Source organism: Apostichopus japonicus, chromosome 9, assembly GCF_037975245.1.
Source record: "Apostichopus japonicus isolate 1M-3 chromosome 9, ASM3797524v1, whole genome shotgun sequence".
NCBI classification, from domain to species: Eukaryota; Metazoa; Echinodermata; class Holothuroidea; order Aspidochirotida; family Stichopodidae; genus Apostichopus; species Apostichopus japonicus.
Genome location: NC_092569.1, coordinates 34,208,690 through 34,232,404, shown reverse-complemented (window position 1 = coordinate 34,232,404; position 23,715 = coordinate 34,208,690). Strand labels below are relative to the sequence as shown.

The following is a 23,715-nucleotide window of genomic DNA, read 5'->3' as shown; positions in this document are numbered from 1 at the left end:
CCGGTTTTTGGTTTCGATTAAATCGTAACCTATGCATTCATGCAGGCGGAGACTGTGTGCGTGTGTTGACTTTATCGAATCTTCGAGGACATGCTCATGATACCACACCTTTCCTTCGGGGACCTCATGTACGTCCGAGTACTTAAACACACGTCCTCGATATATTTTATGTGCTAATGCCTCTTCGAAGTCTTAAAAGCCGTCTGTCGAAATTTGAACGATGTCCTTGAAAGGATGGTTTAACCTGATCATTGGATTTACACACACTTGAGCCCAAACATGAAAAGTACACACACTTCAATGTTTAGTATCTAGCGCCACCATTTACAAAGAGTTTTTTCCACAATGGCATAAGTTCCCGCGAATTCATGTACGACGACGGGCCTCCATGTGAGAAATCGTAAGTTATGAAGTTACTTTTTACTTTTAAGTAATAAGAAATCAACGAGAAAAGATAATTTCAATGGAATTTTAGTTCTAAGTTGGTATATTCAAAAGACATGCTTCGTTGTCGAGGTGCTCAATGAACTCATATGTTATGTGTTGACTGTTCTTATAGGCGTATAGTACTTGTAATGGTGTATATACCAATAGTATAGTAATAGTGGGTTAGGCTAGGATAACCAGTAGCTTAGTGGTAGCAATAAGTAGCTTTAGCGGACTTTGTATACTGCGCGAATCACAAGTTATTTGTTCAGTATTTAATAATCCGAGAATACATTGTGTCCAGAGGAACAACTAAATTAGGTGCTAGGTCAAACGTTGGCCTAATGTTAAAACTTAAGGCCTTTGTACAAACCAGGTTTAGCAAAGGTTCAACTATAGCCTAGGCTTGTCTAGGACTTTAGGAGACTAATGCAGGAATGGTAGGATATGTTAGCAAATGAGGTTATACTTATAGCATGGAAGTAAATGAAGGCAGGCCATTTTATGGCATTATTACATTTTCAGAACCATACATATTGTCATTACTTTGGGATTATTGCAACTCCTGTAAAATTAAATTCAGTCTTTTGTCTGAGTCACCTGTAGCAGGACTTGACAGGATCACTGTAGTCGATCATAAAAAGATTTCTTTCTGGTATTTCTACTTATATGAGAGAGAAGATTTTAATTCATTGGTGTTTTTGCTTTCCCAACGTTTGCTTTGCCCATTTGTGCAACTGATATTGGTGAATGACTTGGTAAATGATGTATTGACAGAAAGGCCTAATGGATATTGGCTGTGTGAAGAAAGAATTCTTGAACTCCATGTATCATTATCCTCAATAAGTGAAATGATCCATCAGTGTTAGCTGAATTTACAAGGGACTCAGTAAATTAAAGGAGGGGTTTGATGAATTTGTCTCACGATGTTTGTATTCGGACAGGAGTATTACAAGTATCAATTGCTGGTTAGTTCTTTACCGAGCTACAATCAAAGCTTAAATAGAGTTTGAAATTAAATGTGTGAGATACTGTAACAAAATAGGAGATCCAATCTGCCATCTTCAAGTATTATGTATTACTAATAACATAGCTTCATTATTGAGAAGGGAAAGTGCAGAAGGAAATCATTGAAAGAGGGAAATAAAAGTATAGTTGAAATTGAAGTTGGACAGTACCACATAGTACCACAACAGTACCTCTTCATGACTGACATGTAAAAGACCAATTTTTCCTGATCATTGTAGACTGAACATTTTCAGTGCATTCTTCAAATTTAACCATCAATCTGTCAAATGAAGGTCATATTCACAGTCCGACACAGGAAACAGGTATCAGGGGTATTTGATAACATGCACATCAATCTCATAAATCTTAATAGTCTAATTGGTATTGGCTACTTCTTGAATGCATGCTGCATATATGTTAGGCTGCAATACTCACTGAACAGTTATATGCTATTTCGTTAAAGTGTAGTGCATATGTAAGGCTACAATACTTACATAAAAGTTCCTAGCATACTGTAGGCTGAACAGTTCCTGAAAATGTGATATAGACTACTTGTGTATATGTGCTGGATGTATGTTAGGCTACATTATCTACCACTTTAAAAGGTGTATAGGCATAGGATCTTTCTTGAATGTGTACTGCATATGTTGAGCTGCATTTCTTACTGAACAGTTTCTGATATAGGCTACTCCATGGGTGTGTGCTGCATATGTTAGGCTACAATATTTACATGTGATAGGCTAAACTCCTTTAACGTTTGTTGCGTATAGAGGAACAATATATACTGTAATATTAATAGGCATGTTGTGCCTATTAATATTGTAATGCTTGTTAATATATGTGTTTTATGGTTTTTGCTAAGTAGAATACATGACAACGAATACTAGTTTGTATGATTTTATAGTACATGTTTTGTGGCCTATAGAGATTTTTTTTCAAATTATTCTTAAGTAATTAATGATCAGTTGATTTAGAAAACTGAATTGATCAATCAAATAGTTAGTTAAGCATTCACATCATGACTGTTAGCTTGGGTGTGGGTGGTGTCATGCATTAAGATAACTAGTAGATTAATGGAATGAAAAAGGTTTAAGATTATGATCTCATAATGTCTGGGAACTATATATATATTGTTTGTTTGGCAAGGGAACAGGAAAGTGTCTCCCATACAAAAACATTATCAAATTTATTGATAGATGCAGACAAGAAGTAATAAAAACCAACAGCAACCTACAGCTTACGCAGATTTCATCAAGAAAAAAAAAGACCCTTCTGGGTTTGAAGTGAAATATGTTTCAGAAGAAGTTGGTGAGTCAATTGGTATCATATTTCTGTAACCTAGTTGAGATAAGTGTATGCAACTTATTGCCATTTAGAATATCTGCACAGTTTGTTGCAGTGATGTGGGACTTAACATTGGACAGCATGCTTCAATTATCAAAATGTGTTACGTGTGGTTAGTCCATCCAACACATAAAATGGATCAAGGAAGTGTAAACTTGCACTGATTTAACTGTCAGCAACTATGTCATATAAGGAGCATCATTGCTATATTTTCAAAAAGGGTTAATATTGAGTTGTTGGTGATCATTTTCCTTCATTTGTTATTATTAAAGGGTATGGATTATTTGCTACGGCAGACTTTGAAAAAGGAGAATTCCTCCTAGAATATTCTGGTGTGTTAAGACATGCCTACCAGGTGGGGGAAGAGGAGGACACTACTTTCATATTCTTCTTCCAGAGTGGTCAAGACAGTATGTGGTAGGTAACAGTTACTCTACATTTTCTTCACTGTTGAGCTACAAGTGTTTATTAGATCCATGTTTTTCTTCAAACAATTGGAAGGATGTTGTTAATTATGACTTTGTTATGAGTGACATTCTTTTCATGAGATTGATTGAGGCTTCATTTCACAACTTAAGTAGTACTTAATATCACAGTTTGCTAAATCAAGGTTGACTTTAGGCACAAATTAATGTTGAGGTGTTGTATACTGATTGTTTATCAATTGATGTTGTTTAATGTTCTGTGCCAAGTTTTGTTTTGATATGACCCTATTAAAATCTTAGGAACACAAAAGGGTTGGACTACTTAGAACATTGAGGAGTTCATTACCAATACACAGAATAAATTAAGAAAAGCAAGAGCCCTTTGAGCATAAGGTATTGCATGTATGTCAAGGATAGGCTATTAGAGTGTGTCATCCTAGGAAGTCTCTGTGTGTTGTGTCCAAAAATGTGATTGAAATAACATATTTTGAGTTGTTAGACCCTATAAAACACTAAATTAACATCAACATGTTTTCTTTTTCTGGGAGGGGTGGGGGAGGGGGAGGGGCATAGTTTGCAGAATGGTGAAGTAGAATTTAAGTTTTCTTCTTTTTTCCATTGCTAGCATTGATGCTACACATAGCACAGGAAAGGGAAAGTATTGTAATGATGATTGGAAGAAACCCAATGCTGTTGTGAAGAAGATTATCATAAACAAGCAACCAAAATTGGCCATATTTGCAAATTCAGAGATTAAGAAAGGAAATGAAATCAGATATGATTATGGACAACCTGATGCAAGATGGAGGAAGAAGGTAGGACAATGATATAACTGCTCCTTGTTTGTATCGTATTGAACTGTTAACAAAGCTTTACCTAAATACATGTTACGACAACTGTCGCCATCCAGTCTGAATAGCAATATCAAACTAAACTTAAATCAGTGTTTTAATGAAGGATTTCAGCTCATTTACAATACTGTTTGCATTGAAGGGTACATTCATGTAGTTAAAAGTGAGTTGTCTGAAATGAAGCTTTTATGATGATATTGTGTCGAATGTTCTCACTAGTATAGTTGATAATGACTGCTGACTTTACTAAGTAACAATGAAATATTTCTAATTTGAGATTTAGTTCTGAAAGCATATCACTTCAAATGCCAAAAGTGTTATCATTGAAAAAGGATTTTTAATCTTCTTAGAAAAAAACAAATCAAAACAAGCCACCTGAAGTTTTGAGAGAATGCAACACTGATAATGAGCCAGAGAGAGCACCTGGGGAATCAGAATGCACCACACAGATTGCCAAGGTAAGAAATAGGCCATGTTATTATATATACATCAATGTTAGATAAATATCATCAAGTTTATGTTTAACAAACCAGATGATTTAATACTGGTGAAATATCATTGAGCCAGTAAGTATATCCAAACCATTAGCATTATAGGTTAGATGTCATTATCACCTGAACCACTGTTGCAGTAGTTTGTACAATGATGTCCTCTAAGGAATAGCCAACTTTATAGCACACATGTGAAGACTTGACACGTCAGAGTTTGATAGGCCCAATGGTTTGATTTTTTATCCCTTTGCTGGATGATCAGTGATTTGCATTGAAGTAGATGTCCTGATGATGTATCCTGATTGATATTTGCAATTAATAGAAATGTTGCTAGTAAATGTTCTCACTGGTATAGTACATCTCAGTTGTGTTAGCCCTGACACAATTGCATTGTTAATGCTTATATGGTTATTAAGGTTCAATGTGTATAATGATATATACTAGTTTGTTACATTAGTAAGGCACAATATTGCAGAAATATTTATTGTCAACTGCAAAGATTGATATAAGTTTGTGTTTTAATGTATGATTTCAGCTGATATACAATATTACCCAGTACTATGTGTACTTGGTCCTCTAAAGAATAGTCAAGTATCATTGTGTATTGACCAGGCTTCATTCATGTATTGTTTGATGTATGCTTGTTTTTTCTTTGAAGATATAATCAAAACTCTTGGTTCTGTGAAAAGGACCTAACTGTTTGCATTGAAAAGTACTTTCATGTAGTTTAAACCCATTTCTAAAGAGAGGCTTTTATGATGATATTGTGTGGAATGTTCTCACTAGTATAGTTGATAACGACTACTGACTTTATTAACCATGAAATATTTGTAATTTGAGATTCAGTTCTGAGAAGCTTATATCTTTTCAAATACTTAAGTATTGTCATTGAAATGTGATTTTTAATCTTCTTAGAAACAAACAAATCAAAACAAGCCACCTGAAGTTTTGAGAGAATGCAACACTGATAATGAGCCAGAGAGAGCACCTGGGGAATCAGAATGCACCACACAGATTGCCAAGGTAAGAAATAGGCCCTATTATTATACATCAATCTTAGATAAATATCATCAAGTTTTGTTTAGCAAACCAGATGATTTAATACTGGTGAAATATCATTGAACCAGTAAGTATATACAAACCATTAGCATTATAGGTTAGATGTCATTATCACCTGTAGCATTGCTGCAGTAGTTTGTACAATGATGTCCTCTAAGGAATAGCCAACTTTATAGCACACATGTGAAGACTTGACATGCCAGAGTTTGAAAGAAAAAATATGCCCAATGGTTTGATTTTTCATCCCTTTGATAGATGTTCAGTGATTTACATTGAAGTAGATGTCCAGACTATGTATCCTGATTGATATTTGCAATTAATAGAAATGTTGCTAGTTAATGTTCTCACTGGTATAGTACATCTCAATTATGTTAGCCCTGACACAATTGTATTGTTAATGCTTATATGGTTATTAAGGTTCAATGTGTATAATGATATATACTAGTTTGTTACATTAGTAAGGCACAATATGCAGAGATATTTATTGTCAACTGAAAAGATTGATATAAGTTTGTGTTTTAATGTATGATTTCATGTGATATACAATATTACCCAGTACTATGTGTACTTGGTCCTCTAAAGAATAGTTAAGTATCATTTTGGTCAATACACAATGTGTATTGACCAGGCTTCACTCATGTATTGTTTGATGTATGCTTGTTTTTTCTTTGAAGATATAATCAAAACTCTTGGTTCTGTAAAAAGGACCTAACTGTTGTATTGAAAAGTACTTTCAGGTAGTTTAAACCCATTTCTAAAGAGAGGCTTTTATGATGATATTGTGTGGAATGTTCTCACAAGTATAGTTGATAACGACTACTGACTTTACTAAGTAATAATGAAATATTTGTAATTTGAGATTAGTTCTGAAAACCTAATAGCAATTCAAATGCCAAAAATGTTATCATTGAAATGTGATTTTTAATCTTCTTAGAAAAACACAAATCAAAACAAGCCACCTGAAGTTTTGAGAGAATGCAACACTGATAATGAGCCAGAGAGAGCACCTGGGGAATCAGAATGCACCACACAGATTGTCAAGGTAAAAATAGGCCATGTTATTATATATGCATCAATCTTAGATAAATATCATGAGGTGTTTGTTTAGCAAACCAGATGATTTAATACTGGTGAAATATCATTGACCCAATAAGTATATCCAAACCATTAGCATTATAGGTTAGATGTCATTATCACCTGTACCACTGTTGCAGTAGTTTGTACAATGATGTCCTCTAAGGAATAGCCAACTTTATAGCACACATGTGAAGACTTGACATGCCAGAGTTTGAAATAAAAAATAGGCCAATGGTTTGATTTTTCATCCCTTTGATAGATGTTCAATGATTTACATTGAAGTAGATGTCCTGACTATGTATCCTGATTGATATTTGCAATTAATAGAAATGTTGCTAGTAAATGTTCTCACTGGTATAGTACATCTCAGTTGTGTTAACCCTGACACAATTGCATTGTTAATGCTTGTATGGCTATTACGGTTCAATGTGAAGAATGATATATACTAGTTTGTTACATTAGTAAGGCACAATATGCAGAGATTTTTATTGTCAACCGCAAAGATTGATATAAGTTTGTGTTTTAATGTATGATTTCAGCTGATATACAATATTACCCAGTACTATGTGTACTTGGTCCTCTAAAGAATAGTCAAGTATCATTGTGTATTGACCAGGCTTCATTCATGTATTGTTTGATGTAGGCTTGTTTTTTCTTTGAAGATATAATCAAAACTCTTGGTTCTGTGAAAAAGACCTAACTGTTGCATTGAAAAGTACGTTCATGTAGTTTAAACCCATTTCTAAAGAGAGGCTTTTATGATGATATTTTGTGGAATTTTCTCACTAGTATAGTTGATAACGACTACTGACTTTATTAACCATGAAATATTTGTAATTTGAGACTCAGTTCTGAGATGCTTATATCTTTTCAAATACTTAAGTATTGTCATTGAAATGTGATTTTTAATCTTTTAGAAACAAACAAATCAAAACAAGCCACCTGAAGTTTTGAGAGAATGCAACACTGATAATGAGCCAGAGAGAGCACCTGTGGAATCAGAATGCACCACACAGATTGCCAAGGTAAGAAATAGGCCATGTTATTATATATACATCAAACTTAGATAAATATCATCAAGTTTTTGTTTAGCAAACCAGATGATTTAATACTGGTAAAATATCATTGAACCAATAAGTATATACAAACCATTAGCATTATAGGTTAGATGTCATTATCACCTGTAGCACTGCTGCAGTAGTTTGTACAATGATGTCCTCTAAGGAATAGCCAACTTTATAGCACACATGTGAAGACTTGACATGCCAGAGTTTGAAAGAAAAAATATGCCCAATGGTTTGATTTTTCATCCCTTTGATAGATGTTCAGTGATTTACATTGAAGTAGATGTCCAGACTATGTATCCTGATTGATATTTGCAATTAATAGAAATGTTGCTAGTTAATGTTCTCACTGGTATAGTACATCTCAATTATGTTAGCCCTGACACAATTGCATTGTTAATGCTTATATGGTTATTAAGGTTCAATGTGTATAATGATATATACTAGTTTGTTACATTAGTAAGGCACAATATGCAGAGATATTTATTGTCAACTGAAAAGATTGATATAAGTTTGTGTTTTAATGTATGATTTCATGTGATATACAATATTACCCAGTACTATGTGTACTTGGTCCTCTAAAGAATAGTTAAGTATCATTTTGGTCAATACACAATGTGTATTGACCAGGCTTCACTCATGTATTGTTTGATGGAGGCTTGTTTTCTCTTTGAAGATATAATCAAAACTCTTGGTTCTGTAAAAAGGACCTAACTGTTGTATTGAAAAGTACTTTCAGGTAGTTTAAACCCATTTCTAAAGAGAGGCTTTTATGATGATATTGTGTGGAATGTTCTCACTAGTATAGTTGATAACGACTACTGACTTTACTAAGTAATAATGAAATATTTGTAATTTGAGATTTAGTTCTGAAAACCTAATAGCAATTCAAATGCCAATAGTGTTATCATTGAAATGTGATTTTTAATCTTCTTAGAAAAACACAAATCAAAACAAGCCACCTGAAGTTTTGAGAGAATGCAACACTGATAATGAGCCAGAGAGAGCACCTGGGGAATCAGAATGCACCACACAGATTGTCAAGGTAAAAATAGGCCATGTTATTATATATGCATCAATCTTAGATAAATATCGTCAAGTTTATGTTTAACAAACCAGATGATTAAATACTGGTGAAATATCATTGAACCAATAAGTATATCCAAACCATTAGCATTATAGGTTAGATGTCATTATCACCTGTACCACTGTTGCAGTAGTTTGTACAATGATGTCCTCTAAGGAATAGCCAACTCTATAGCACACATGTGAAGACTTGACATGCCAGAGTTTGAAATAAAAAATAGCCCAATGGTTTGATTTTTAATCCCTTTGATAGATGTTCAGTGATTTACATTGAAGTAGATGTCCTGACTATGTATCCTGATTGATATTTGCAATTAAAAGAAATGTTGCTAGTAAATGTTCTCACTGGTATAGTACATCTCAGTTGTGTTAACCCTGACACAATTGCATTGTTAATGCTTGTATGGTTATTACGTTCAATGTGAAGAATGATATATACTAGTTTGTTACATTAGTATGGCACAATATGCAGAGATTTTTATTGTCAACCGCAAAGATTGATATAAGTTTGTGTTTTAATGTATGATTTCATGTGATATACAATATTACCCAGTACTATGTGTACTTGGTCCTCTAAAGAATAGTCAAGTATCATTGTGTATTGACCAGGCTTCATTCATGTATTGTTTGATGTAGACTCGATTTCTTTTTGAAGATATAATAAACTCTTAGTCCTGGGAAAAGAACCTTATTGTTTGCATTGAAGGGGAGATTCATGCAGTTAAAACCCATTTCTAAAGTGATGCTTTTATGATGAAATGATCTCAATAGTATAGTTGATAACGACTACTGAATTTACTAACCATGAAATATTTGTAATTTGAGATTTAGTTCTGAGAAGCTATATCACTTCAAATGCCAAAAATGTTATCATTGAAATGTGATTTTTAATCTTCTTAGAAAAACACAAATCAAAACAAGCCACCTGAAGTTTTGGGAGAATGCAACACTGATAATGAGCCAGAGAGAGCACATGTAGAATCAAATTGCACCACACAGATTGCCAAGGTAAGAAATAGGCCATGTTATTATATATTCATCAATCTTAGATAAATATCATCAAGTTTATGTTTAACAAACCAGATGATTTAATACTGGTGAAATATCATTGAACCAGTAAGTATATACAAACCATTAGCATTATAGGTTAGATGTCATTATCACCTGAACCACTGTTGCAGTAGTTTGTACAATGATGTCCTCTAAGGAATAGCCAACTTTATAGCACACATGTGAAGACTTGACACGTCAGAGTTTGAAATAAAAAATAGCCCAATGGTTTGATTTTTCATCCCTTTGATAGATGTTCAGTGATTTACATTGAAGTAGATGTCCTGACTATGTATCTTGATTGATATTTGCAATTAATAGAAATGTTGCTAGTTAATGTTCTCACTGGTATAGTACATCTCAGTTTTGTAGCCCTGACACAATTGCATTGTTAATACTTGTATAGTAATTACGGTTCAATGTGTAGAATGATATATACTAGTTTTGTTACATTAGTAAGGCACAGTATTTCAGAGATATTTATTGTCAACTGCAAAGATTGATATAAGTTTGTGTTTTAATGTATGATTTCATGTGATATACAATATTACCCAGTACTATGTGTACTTGGTCCTCTAAAGAATAGTCAAGTATCATTGTGTATTGACCAGGCTTCATTCATGTATTGTTTGATGTAGGCTTGTTTTTTCTTTGAAGATATAATCCAAACTCTTGGTTCTGTGAAAAGAACCTAACTGTTTGCATTGAAGGGTACATTCATGTCGTTTAAACCCTTTTCTAAAAGGATTCTTTTTATGATGATATTGTGTGGAATGTTCTCACTAGTATAGTTGATAACGACTACTGACTTTACTAACCATGAAATATTTGTAATTTGAGATTCACTTCTGAGATGCTTATATCATTTCAAATACTTAAGTATTGCCATTGAAATGTGATTTTTAATCTTCTTAGAAACAAACAAATCAAAACAAGCCACCTGAAGTTTTGAGAGAATGCAACACCGATAATGAGCCAGAGAGAGCACCTGGGGAATCAGAATGCACCACACAGATTGCCAAGGTAAGAAATAGGCCCTGTTATTATAGATAAAATATTAGAAGATAAATATATCGGCGAAGTGTATAGCCTAGTGGTTAACGCCGGCGTCTCCCAGTCATGAGATCCCCGGTTCGATTCCCCGCCGACAGCAATGTGTGTCGTCTGGCAAGGGTGTTGTTCAATAACAACTTCCTGACATGGACGTTAAATGGATGTGTGCCGAGAGATTGGCTTCGGTCAGCTTGCGAGTCTACAAGCCTCCATGGCTTCTTTCGCGAGTTCCTGCTTGCGGGAAGATCACATATACATACATACATCTTCTTTATTGACCAGGCAGCATTCCTTGCAAATAAATGTTTTCACTGGCATAATTCATTTTAGTTGCGTAACTCTTACAAAGTGTATCATCCACTGTGCAGACTGATACATACTTTTGGTACTTAAACATATTTATTTAAATACAAAACTTTTTAATTCTGTAAAATTTTGTTCAAACATGCACTTTTTAAAGGAGGAACATTCATAGTTCCGTCAACTCAAACATCCAAAATCTGATTTAGGTTGTTGTCTTGATTTATTGGAAAGGTCTTTACAACATCTGTTACTTCTTCCCTATTTAGGATAATGAAAGTGATGATAGCTATAATCCATTTGAAGACATCGATTTGTTCCCATGGTGTAAAGACACACACAAAGATGTCAGCAGTGGAGGAGATGATAAAGGAGAAAATGGTAGTGACAATGAAGTTTCATCTCAGACTAGTGAAGCATCGGACAACACTCAAGATAAAGAGCAGGAATGGAATGATGACCAAATGTCATATGTTTGCGATTCAGAAGATTCTACAAATAGTTCAGAATATATGATTCCCCTTCCTTCCCCTAAAATGAGAAGTCATGGTGCAGTTTGCATCAAGGAGCATCCGTCAAAATCTGATGTCGAGCACACCATAGTATCAACTACTGATCACAATCAAAATCAACAGCAAAGACATGGTAAAAACAGAAAATGTAACCAGAAAAAAGTGATATTTGCATTAGAAAAAGAAGAATCTGTCAGTTATACAGATTCATCGGACAGCAGTGATGAAAATAATGAACATTGTAGTGATTACCTCCCAACAGAAAGCAGCAGTGATGAGCAGATGTCACCGGAGAGCAACAGTGAAATGGATACTCAAAAAAGGAAAGGACCAGGAACAAGTCTGAAACGGAATGTTGACATGAGGTCATCGGCAAGTGATTCAGAAGCAGGTGGAAACATTGTCCACTCTACTTCTAGCTCATCATCTAAATTGAGACTGCAGAATGCTGAATGCAAAGTGTCAAGCAAGACACCTGAATCGAGTTGTGCAGTTTCTTCAACTACCAGTGAAACTAGATTCAAGAAGATACCTCGGGTGACTGTCATGACAAGCAGTAATGGATTTGCTAGAAAATGGGATAAACACCAGTTCTGTGTTTTTTGTATGGAACAAAAGGCAAAACTGGGAAGACATTTCCAGTCTATGCATGCACATGAACCAGAGGTACAAGAAGCATTCAGCTTCAGCAAGAATTCAAAGGAAAGAAAGGAATTGCTACAAATTTTGACCAATAAAGGTAATCATTCACACAACATCGAAGTACTAAACTCAGGGACAGGCATTCTTATTCCCTACAAGAGGCCACCCTTCAGTGTTCCTTTTGAAAGATACCTTCCATGTGAAAACTGTTTTGGTTACTTTTATGATGGAGATATGTGGAAACACACAAAAAAGTGTCCAGCGAAACAAAGCCACAGTGGAAGAAATAACGGATTAAGGTCTAGATGTTCATTGTTGCTCCCACTGGCTACCAAGGTTGATGAACAGTTCAAGGTAAAAGTCATTGGAATTATGCGTCGGGATAACATAAGCATTATTTGTCGAAATGATGAAATGATTTTAACATTGGGACAACGATTGTTTGCAAAGCTTGGAACAGATTCACACAATGGACAGTATGTCAGTCAGAAAATGCGGGAGGTGGGTCGCCTACTGAAGAATATTCAGGAAGTTGATCCAAGTTTAAAGACCCTTGCAGAATGCATACGACCATCATGCTTTGACAAAGTAGTTGAGGCTGTTCGCAAGTGTGCAGTTTACAACTCATCCACTCAACAGTACCAGATACCATCCCTTGCACTGAAGTTAGGCCATTCCCTAAAAAAATGTGCAGCAATACAAAAGGTGGCAGGCATCAAATTGGAAGATGGAGAACTGAAAGATTATGCAGAGAGATTTGAAGAACTTTGCAACTTAGAGTGGGCAGACAGTGTTTCTTCACATGCATTATCTACATTGTATCAAAGGAAGTGGAATAAGCCCACAATATTACCTTTGTCTGAAGATGTAGTCAACCTTCACAAACACCTCAATGTGAAAATTACGGAAAGCACCAAGAGATTGTCAACAGATCCGGATAAACTGGCATGGTACTCACTAGCTACAGCAACAATGGCTAAAATTATCCTATTTAATAGAAGGAGGAGTGGAGAAGTACAGCGCATGCCTCTGGAAGATTACCAAAGATGCAATACTCACACTAATGAGGATATCCTTGAGGATCTTACTGAATGGGAGAAAAAACTGTGTCAACAGCTTTCTAGAGTCGAGACTAAAGGGAAAAGAGGCAGAAAAGTCCCCATTCTGCTAACATCTGAAATGAAAGAGGCTGCCGATACCCTTGTAGAGACTCGTTCATCTGTTGGAGTGTCTTCAACCAATCGCTATATGTTTGCCAGGCCAACATTGGGTTCAAAAACTCCACTACGGGGATCTGATTGCCTTAGCAAAATGGCTTTAGAGAGTGGAGCCAAATGCCCTTCTGCACTAACATCAACAAAGCTTCGAAAACATATTGCAACAGTTTCTCAACTCTTTTGTCTCAAACGCCATGAACTGGACATTCTTGCCAACTTTTTAGGTCACGATATTAGAGTTCATCGCGAGTATTATCGCCTCCCTGACGACACACTGCAGATGACAAAGGTAGCAAGGCTCTTGTTGGCGATGGAGAAGGGAAATTCAAACAACTTCAGAGATAAGAAACTTTCTGAAATTGAGGTCTCTTTGGATGGTAAGTGTTTTTAATTGTTTTGTATTTTAAAGTTTTATGATAAATTGAAGTTATTGTCTTATGTGATAAATTTACAATATGAGTAACATGGATGGTTAAACAGATTTTCAATTGCAAACATTTTTTAACTCGAAACCCGATGGCATCAAAATGAGCTATTTACGAGTAACAAACAAGTTGTATTTAAAACTTAGTAGTCTTTCAGGTCACCTAGCTAGTCTTGTTTATTTCTCAAATTTCTTCTGTGAATATTCCTACCTCGTAAGCACTTAATTTTGTTACGCTTATTTCTTATAGTCAATTTTTTCCTTTGTTTATTTACTTTCTTCGGTCAGATCCATGTACTAGTGAAGAAGAGCTGGTTGACGAAGATGAGGAAGATGATTTACCTGATGAAATCAATACAGGAGGTACATCAAGTAAACTGGCATATATTATTAGACAGAGTTGCACATTTGAGACACATCTTGTTGCAACCAAGACTTTGTATTACTAGATACTTCAGAAAAACTTGTCATATGTTAATTTATAGTTATATCTCTTTCTAAATGGGGAACCATGTTTGATATTCTTGTTCTTATTTTTTAATGGTAGTTTCTTGCATTTTGTTCTATGCACTTCATGGCTTATTTCCTTTTCTTCATTCCAGCATCAATCCTTGCAAAAACGTGTAATGAAAGTAAGAAGAGGAGCAGTCTCCAGGCAAGAAGTCACAGTAACCTTTCAGTTAGAAAACCAGATCAATCAGAGCAAAGAGTTGTAGTAAACAAAAAGTCACATTGGGGTAACAAAGAATCAGATGCTGTCCAAGATTATTTTGACAAGCACATTAGGTTAGGCCGTGTGCCTCGAAAAGATGAATGCGACAAATGTAAGAAATCTCTGGCACCACTTCTAGATGATAAAACTTGGAAAAACATCAAGTATAAAGTTTATAGTGCCATTCAAGCTAATAAAAGGAAGCGATAATATCTGTCAAATTTGTAAGTTAAAGTGTTAAAAGACATGTTTCAGTTATGTATGTAACTAAAAGTCTTGTGTTTATGTGTTTCTATCATTTAATTCTGGCAGAGTAATTAAGGATTTTGGAAGTTTATCAGGGCTTAAGGGAGGGGTGGAAGGTTCAGAATTTGTTGTTCCAGATGTTCTTGTTGTAACTGTTCTTCTTTGTTTTAAGCTCATGAAGTATAAGTTGAAGGTGTTTCTTAGAATTTCTTCATTTTCTAATATAAGTTGATAAAGGTTCACGTTTTTAGTTGGCGTTTTTCACAACCATACCAAAAATATGCTTGCGTCAAACTAAATGCAGTATAACCTATTGTTACGACCAAAAATTCAACGTTAAATTTTCATATAATATTTTAGTTGCGAAATGCATTTGTATATGTGTTGTTAACAGTATTGTGTTAACAATAGTAGCAGTGCACTGTACTGTAGTCCAATGTTCGTGTTAGGACAAGGCCGCATTTGGTGCTTTGTTTTCACAATACGTTGAAAGATGAAATTCTTGTTAGGGAAATAATAAGCCATTGCGAATAAGCGTCAAAAGAGTGGACTAGACATTGGTAATCTTACAGTTTGACTTTTCAGTTTAAAATCTATTATCGAAACATGCAAAAGACAATTTATTAGTCACTTTCACTTCGTCTTAAAAATAATCATTCCGTTACGACCGTTATTTTTTCGCCAAAAAGCGAACAATATGAGTATGATTGTTTATCCCTTCTGACATTCAATTGAAGTTTGTTCAGCTTGCTTGCAAGTATTTCTCTGATCTTTCTTTTTAATTCTCATTAAAAGGATCATTTAGTTATGAGAAATTTGAAGGCTGCATGGTAAATGCCTGTTTCTTATTTCCACCAATTAAATAATATCTCACTTCGCTGCTTACTGGTGTAGCCTTTCTGCTTATATAAAAATAATAGTGGTTGTTAATTAGTTATAAAAAACGAAGTGAAATCAACGATAATCATACCTGATTTTCAAAACATAATATGTAAAATTGGGTATAGATTCTTTTTTTTTAATCTTTTTGACAAATTAGAAAACAGAGTACCTCAAGAATGTCTATGGTTATTAGCTTGGAAATGTGGCTACAATAAGTTACTGTTAATTAATATTTAGCTTTTTACAGATAAGTAACTGGCATTTTATTCTTCATCAGTTAGCAGTTGTTAATTTTGTTTTGGTTGCAAAGGTTTTTCAATAAAGGTGCCATAACAGAAATATGTTACTTTTCTGTCAGTTTATATATTGTTTATTAATGATCATAATGTTATGTATGACATAATATGTCACCTTTCCCTTCCATCAGCCTCCTAACCAACCCTAAAAAAAATACATTTATAGAACTAGTGGAAACTAAACGTATTTTGAAAAGTCTTGCAGTTTTGGCAATAACCTCACTTGAGCCCTTGCTTGAAAAAAGTTGATCGGCCTAAAGCACATCTATAAAGGTTTTTTCTACAACCAAAGATTGGGAAATTTGGTGTCCAAAGAATACATTGACTTCTGCTTGTGTCCATCTCTGCAACCCTTATCCCATCCTCCTCAGATGTACATACACTCTAGATACCAACTGGGGGTAAAATATGCGGAGCTAAGACTCTTGAGGTTAGACCATAGTGGTCACAATGAGCAATTTAATGTTTACTAATAAACCAACTTAAACATTACATCATGCATAAGCTGTCCTCAAAAGAATAGCAATCATATTCATACATACATTGTCCTCTAATGACTAACAGTTCTGGATATACGCAGAACGTCCTTAGATGCATAGAACAACCAGATATAATGTGTGTGGTTCTCACATGTATAGAAGATGTCACTTCAAAGAACAAACGACAGATGGTTTCCAAGAAGTTATAGATGACTGGTCAATGACATAAACTGAAACGTGTTTCTTTGCTTTAAGGCTACTTCACCCCTAACATAGTGTCCTCGAAAGATGGTCCCTTGTCAATGTCCTCCAATGGTATGCAAGGCAGGTATGTGTGCGTGTGTGTGTGTGTGTGTGTGTGACGCCTGGCTTGTAAACACGGTATCTCAAGTAGGGAAGCTTGGACCAATCTAATATTTGGTGTATATGAGTGCCACATTGAGTAGATGTGCCCTATTTTTTGGGGTGCCTGTGAAGGTCACCAAAGGTCAGTTAGAGGCCAAAAACCAAAATATTAAAACAAGCAATAACTCCCATTGAAAGGGTCCGACATGGTTGATATTTTGGGACTAGTTGTGAATGGGGTAAGGGATCATTTCAAAACATAACGGTCATGTGATCCAAGGTCAACAAAGGTCAATCAGGGGTCAAAAACTAGTATTTTTGCAATAACTTGAGAACCAAATGTCCGTCAAGGTTGGGAGTTACGCTATTGTAATCCAGGAGTCGACCCGCATCCAGGTGACCTTTGACCTCATGTTGACCTCTGGTGACCTTTATCAGTTTTTGGGGTTATTTGAATTTTCGTGACCAAAATCGGATCTCAAAAGTACCTTCCGATCAAAATGGTCCATAGTTGACCCCTGTGCGACCTTCGTGTGCGAAGTTATCAGAGGTCAAAGTTTTTGTTTTTTAATAAGTACAGTTAGGATGGTCGCACAGGCTTGTCATGTTGCTTTTTGGAATCAGAGTGTCAAACTACATCTGACCGCGAGGTCAAAAGGTCAAAGGTCAAATCTTAAAAAATATGCTCATTTTAGGAGATACGGGGCAAAACAAAACAGAACAAAGATAAGTCTAAAAATTTGTTGACATATGATAGAGCTTTTTGTGCTGAATATAGGAAACCAACTCCCGCTTCAATCCGACACCCAGTTCTCAAGTTATGAGGGGCCAAAGGTTGGTTTTGATACATTTCTAGCAATAACATTATGTGTGTACATTGTAGGCCAAACAAATTTTAGGACAGAGTGCACCTTATCAAGAGAAACATTTTGATAAAAACGATCAGGTCATCCAAGGTCATTCAAGGTTGATTATGTGCAAAAAACTGCCAGCTTATGCTAATTTTTGCAACAACTTCTAGTCACGAAGTCTGACATGGCTGGTATATTAGGACAAGTTGTGAATGGAGTAGGGACACATTTCCAAAAATAACCGTGATGTGATCCAAGGTCACCAAAGGTGACCATTTATGGGTCAAAATGTGTTTTTTTTCCTTAATAACTTGTGAAACTACCACTGACAGGGTCTGACATGGTTGATATTTTGGGACTAGTTGTGAATGGGGTAAAGGATCGTTTCAAAACGTAACGGTAATATGATCCAAGGTCAACAAAGGTCAATTAGGGGTCAAAAAATAGTATTTTTGCAATAACGTGAGAACCAAATGTCCATCAAGGTTGGCATTTTAGGACAGAGTGCACATCATCAAGAGGAACATTTTTGATAAAAACCATTAAGTCATTCAAGGTTGATTAAGTGCAAAAAACTCCCAACTTATGCTAATTTTTGCAACAACTTCTAGTCACGAAGTCTGACATGGCTGGTATATTAGGACAAGTTGTGAATGAAGTAGGGACACATTTTCAAAAATAACCGTGATGTGATCCAAGGTCACCAAAGGTCATTTATGGGTCAAAACGTGTTTTTTCCCGATAACTTGTGAAACTACCACTGACAGGGTTGAGAGTTACGGTATTGTAATACAATAGTCGAGCTGCATTTGGTGACCTTTGACCTCAGGTTGACCTCCAGTGACCTGTATTAGCTTCTTTCAAGTTGATTCTTTGAAGTTTCGTGGGCATATTCCAATCTAACTTGTCCATAAGTGGACTCCTCTGCAACCCTAATGTGCGAAGTTATTAGAGATTTGGTTTTGTTTTGTAATACTTGGTGTGTGGATTCATAACATTGAGTACAAGAACCCTATTGCTTTTGATGGAGGTGTGTATAACCACGTACAGTAGACTGACCTGTGTTAGCATGCCATAGTGTTATTGCAACAGCTAGTTATGGTTATACTAACAAGCAGAAGTCATCGAAACCTCAATGCATTTTGCATTCTGGTTAATGCGTAAGTTTGTAGTTTGCTAACTATACGACAGACTGCATAGTAGATATATTGTCCAGGAGTTTAGTAAATGGTAGGCAAGGCCGGATTGGGGCTATGTGATCTTACCGGCGGCGCAACCCCTTTGAAACAACCAGATCATTGGACGACTGACTAGTGTCTTTGTCGACCAAGGGAAGACGGGACCCAACGGCGCAAAGGTTTCTACCGGTTTGCCAATCCACCCCTGATGGTAGAAATCGTATCTTCGAGACCGTAGATAACCGATTAATTTAAAAGGATGAAACGGTTTAATGACAATTTATTCTCTCATTTCAATTAATGTATATTATCATGATGTAGAAAATAGTAAAGTTTATTGAATTATATATATAGTTCAATTATGCGGCCGCCATACTAACACCCAGAATATTATAAGCACATTAGTGTTGGCCCCGATACATGCCAGTTTGATATATCTTGCATACAACAGAAAATTAATGTATATTATCATGATGTAGAAAATAATAAAGTTTATTGAATTAGTTCAATTATGCGGCCGCCATACTAACACCCAGAATATTATAAGCACATTAGTGTTGGCCCCGATACATGCCAGTTTGATATATCTTGCATACAACAGAAAATTAATGTATATTATCATGATGTAGAAAATAATAAAGTTTATTGAATTAGTTCAATTATGCGGCCGCCATACTAACACCCAGAATAGTATAAGCACATTAGTGTTGGCCCCGGTACATGCCAGTTTGATATATCTTGCATACAACAGAACTGTTTTACTTAATATTTCTATTTGAAAAACAACCTACAAAGCTTGAAATTCTTCAAAACTTTGTTTGAAAACTTAGTCTGAAAATTTAACAAAGCTGCTACGGTAGATGAAAACCTTTCTCTACCTTGTACTAATTAAGAGATGCGACACAAATGTAGGCCTACATAGAGACATGTTGGATACCATTCGGGTAACCCGTGTCATGTTTGGAAGCTGAAAAGAAAATGCAAACGTAAACGTGACATGATTATTGGGCCCACTGATTCGATTTGTACACACTCTTTCGATGCGGGGTATGATTATGAACTATTAGCCTACATAATTTACAGAAATTATTTGCTTACAAACTTTCAAATTCTACATTCTTGTAAGTGAAGTCGATATTGTAAACAACAACAAAGGAGCCCCCCCCCCCCCAAAAAAAAAGACAAACCAAAAATAGGCAAACTACACTATATTAAATCAACAATATCACGTCGAGATAACCTGCAATGATTGACAAGGCTAATCGCAACTTTCGTAAGAATACATTAAATTCCAACATGTGGTCGCACGATAGTCGATAGTAGTAGCATTCTCAGAGGGACTTGAAGTGGTACGGTTTTCGCGAAAGAGTGACTACCATAGGAAAAATGACTTGTATTTTCACACTAGCGGGAGCAGATGACACAGTGCGTAGTGCATCTTGGTACCTGAAAATAAAATGAAAGCTGTGAATTAACGAATTTAATTTTGACAGGGTTGCTTAATGTCTTATTTTGGAAGGGCTTACATTAAACACAAATAATGAGAGGGCTGGACAGTGACCTGGACCCCGCGCATTATTCATTATCTGAATAAGGCCCCAAATCCTGACCCACTGACAAATGCGGCCTTTGATAAGGAGCTTATATAGTCTAGTAGAAACCCCTATCGCTTTGAGCATTCTAGAACTATCCGATCGCCAGACCTAAGTTAGTCCACTAATGTGAAATAGTTAAGATGTAAGGAAGGTAACATGTGAAGACTTAAACACAACAAATGAGCAGTGACCTGGACAGTGACCTGGACCCTGCGCATTATTCATTATCTGAATAAGGCCCCAAATCCTGACCCACTGACAAATGCGGCCTTTGATAAGGAGCTTATATAGTCTAGTAGAAACCCCTATCGCTTTGAGCATTCTAGAACTATCCGATCGCCAGACCTAAGTTAGTCCACTAATGTGAAATAGTTAAGATGTAAGGAAGGTAACATGTGAAGACTTTGGTCTATGAATAATTCTGAATGCATTTTGTTAATGATGCCTCCGAACGCCCGTCGATGTTTAGAAACTAGTTTTTATATTGTTTATTGAAAACTAAGTACATTCCTGGACGCTCTCTTCCACATTCCTTATATAAAAGTAAAGAATAATCTTAATGATGATCGTGAGTATGTTTCTTACATTTTCTAAGTTCATACTCACATTTTTTGATATCTTTCCAGCATACCAGCTTTTTCCGGTCGATTGCGTATTTTCTGATAACTTCCCAAAGAACTCATCAGTCCCAAAATGTGATTTAGGTCTCCTACGGTAACAGATTTCGTATCGAACCTATTTAACAGAAATGATAATAGTATATACTATGGGTTATACAGTTGTTTTGCTTGTCATGCAATCTTTCTTGCAGGTTGGATAAGAAAGGGTGGGGAGGGGGGAGGGGGGGGGGAGGGGAGTCATAAATGATATCCAAGTTTACAGGAACTCCAAATGGGCAATTTGGAAGGGTACCAAACTGACCCATTTCACTGACATGTAGCTGTTACATTACAGATAGCAACAAAGCGTACATTTGAAACTGATAATATATAGCAATAATATCATACACAATTAACGTAACAATAATTACTTCGTAACATCTGTATATCCGGGATGTGTGGGGTAATCTTCGTCCAGGTTGCTGAAAACTTGGTTGAATTCTCCGAAACATTCACCACAAAACTGCAACCAATTGAGAGAGAGAGAGAGAGAGAGAGAGAGAAAAGGAGAGAGTATTTGATAAAATTGGAAAAGAACGATCGATTAATAGTTGGCTTTATTATTATAAGAATAAGAACGATACGGTCCAGTGTTATCTGATATCGAAGGTTATTTAAAGGTTAAATAGTATTATTTTCACAACACCAAATATTTTTTTTAAAACATGGATTGAATCATCTTAGAGATGAATAAACATTTCGAGACGGATTCATTATAGAAGTGATGCACAAACGTCAAAAATCGATCTATGGTGTCGACGTACACACTTGGCGAATAGGAGCCGGGGTGTTGGGTGGCGGGGGGGGGGGGAAGTAATTGGAATTGTACGGGGTTTGGCCTGATTAGTGAACCGTATAAGCTTGCTTGTTCTCAGTAGATCTAGAATGCGTGACGTGCAATCACTTCAGTTGCCTTACCTCATGAAACAAATTACAAATCCTCCGACTCACGTCTTCCTTCCCTACGTCATCATCAAGTTTTAAATCACGGCACTTGGAAGATTTAGGGCCAATGTAGGCACAACATCCTCCCGGTCTCAGGACTCGGTTAACCTCCTTCAGAAATATCGGGGCATCCAACCAATGCATTGCTGACGCTACGTTAATAAGGTCTACTGATTCGTCGGCGAGAAACTGCATATCTTCAGCTCTAGAGTTCCTATATTGAAATAATGATCAGTCAATCCAAAAATCAATCAATTAATCTAGCGATCGACCAACCAAAATAAAAGAACTAAATGAAGAAGAGATTTTTTGTTATAGGATCGTAATCCAGTCAACCACCAATCATCTCACCTTGATGAATCTTTTTAAGAAGACACTTTCCATCGTTCGAGGTTTTAATGTCGTAAATAAATGTGCACATGACCAAACATTAATTTTTGGATGTTGATGTACACCGCAAATTGGGATTTACTTGGTTAACATGCGGTAAGATAAGAACAGACACCATCAGACTTTTGACTATTGATTAATAAGTATTCTTATACCTGTATTCCACGTTAGTGCTATTTGTTGCAATTTCGGCTTCCCTTAGCATGGCATCACTGATGTCAAGGCCGATCACTTTTTGGAAATGAGAGGTCAAAATACGCGTACCCTGACCCGTGCCACACCCGACATCTACCGCAGTGCCAAAAGGTGCCTTCAATAAAAAATATTAATTAATAAAAAAATAACATGTTGGATATCAAGCCAAAGTCTATCAACCCTGGTCAGGTTTGATTCCAATGTTTGGCGATGTTGTAGATCAGAGACACATGACTGGAACGGAATAAGGGTACGCTTATAAACAATTAATGTTAAATGAATCTGATACGCAGGTGAATTGCTATATCGTCACCTCTTTGGCAAGTTGATAGAAAACAGTTACTTTAGATACATAACTTTAGCTACATCTCCGCGACAAACCGAAAATGCGTCAACTTTGATATAATACCTGGCACGGTGCGATACGATAAATACACGCATATGAACTAAGCAGCTCAAGATACGTTATTTACTGTCTTGCAAACGAGAAACATTGTTACCCTGTTTATGAAACTAAACTGGAAGAGTAGAAGGACACAAATGAGAATAAATCAATGCAGAAAGATAAAATAATTGGTTAAGCTTTAATTAAATTCACTGTCAACGGCTGAAGCAGTTAAATTAATAAATTAATGTTAAGAATTCTTCCACTCCCAGGGGAATTCATTTTAATTATTAGTTTCCCATACTAATCATTGGATAGGTGCATTGACAAACTATAACCAGGATTGTTCGCAAACATATACCCTTGACGAAGAGACCGCATTTCGCTAAATTTGCGAATAGCTTACGGTACCTAATTTGATATTGAACTATTGTTATGCTGTGTTCTATCACATAAACTGTCCAATTTCTAGAATTGAAATTCAAATATCAAGAAAAGTCGATATTTTGAGATACGATATTGGAGATT

The 23,715-nt window shown here is 35.7% G+C and overlaps 2 protein-coding genes across 8 annotated transcripts in view; one reads left to right on the top strand and one right to left on the bottom strand.

The window, feature by feature from the left end:
• Positions 1 to 59: 59 nt before the first annotated feature.
• LOC139974206 (uncharacterized) lies at positions 60 to 20,179 on the top strand. Of its 7 annotated transcripts, none has more exons than XM_071981182.1 (14): positions 60 to 400; positions 2,631 to 2,742; positions 3,051 to 3,195; positions 3,829 to 4,018; positions 4,405 to 4,512; positions 5,461 to 5,568; positions 6,539 to 6,646; positions 7,599 to 7,706; positions 8,683 to 8,790; positions 9,732 to 9,839; positions 10,797 to 10,904; positions 11,504 to 13,982; positions 14,318 to 14,392; positions 14,632 to 20,179. In XM_071981182.1, exons 2-14 carry the CDS (start codon positions 2,631 to 2,633, stop codon positions 14,949 to 14,951), a joined length of 4,077 nt encoding a protein of 1,358 aa, XP_071837283.1. In that variant the 5' UTR covers positions 60 to 400; the 3' UTR covers positions 14,952 to 20,179. The 7 variants fall into 7 exon arrangements, with proteins under 7 accessions (XP_071837283.1, XP_071837282.1, XP_071837287.1 ...); XM_071981181.1 differs by lacking the exon at positions 60 to 400 and adding an exon at positions 486 to 1,394; XM_071981186.1 differs by lacking the exons at positions 60 to 400; positions 4,405 to 4,512 and adding an exon at positions 486 to 1,394.
• Positions 19,283 to 23,715, bottom strand: part of LOC139974211 (putative methyltransferase DDB_G0268948) — a 17,178-nt gene continuing 12,745 nt past the window's right edge. The window contains exons 2-6 of the mRNA XM_071981206.1: positions 22,763 to 22,917; positions 22,191 to 22,431; positions 21,644 to 21,735; positions 21,220 to 21,348; positions 19,283 to 20,464 (exon numbers count right to left, since the gene is read on the bottom strand). Coding sequence (XP_071837307.1) covers positions 20,350 to 20,464; positions 21,220 to 21,348; positions 21,644 to 21,735; positions 22,191 to 22,431; positions 22,763 to 22,917 — 732 coding nt within the window. The 3' untranslated portion in view covers positions 19,283 to 20,349. The remainder of the gene's footprint in view (positions 20,465 to 21,219; positions 21,349 to 21,643; positions 21,736 to 22,190; positions 22,432 to 22,762; positions 22,918 to 23,715) is intronic.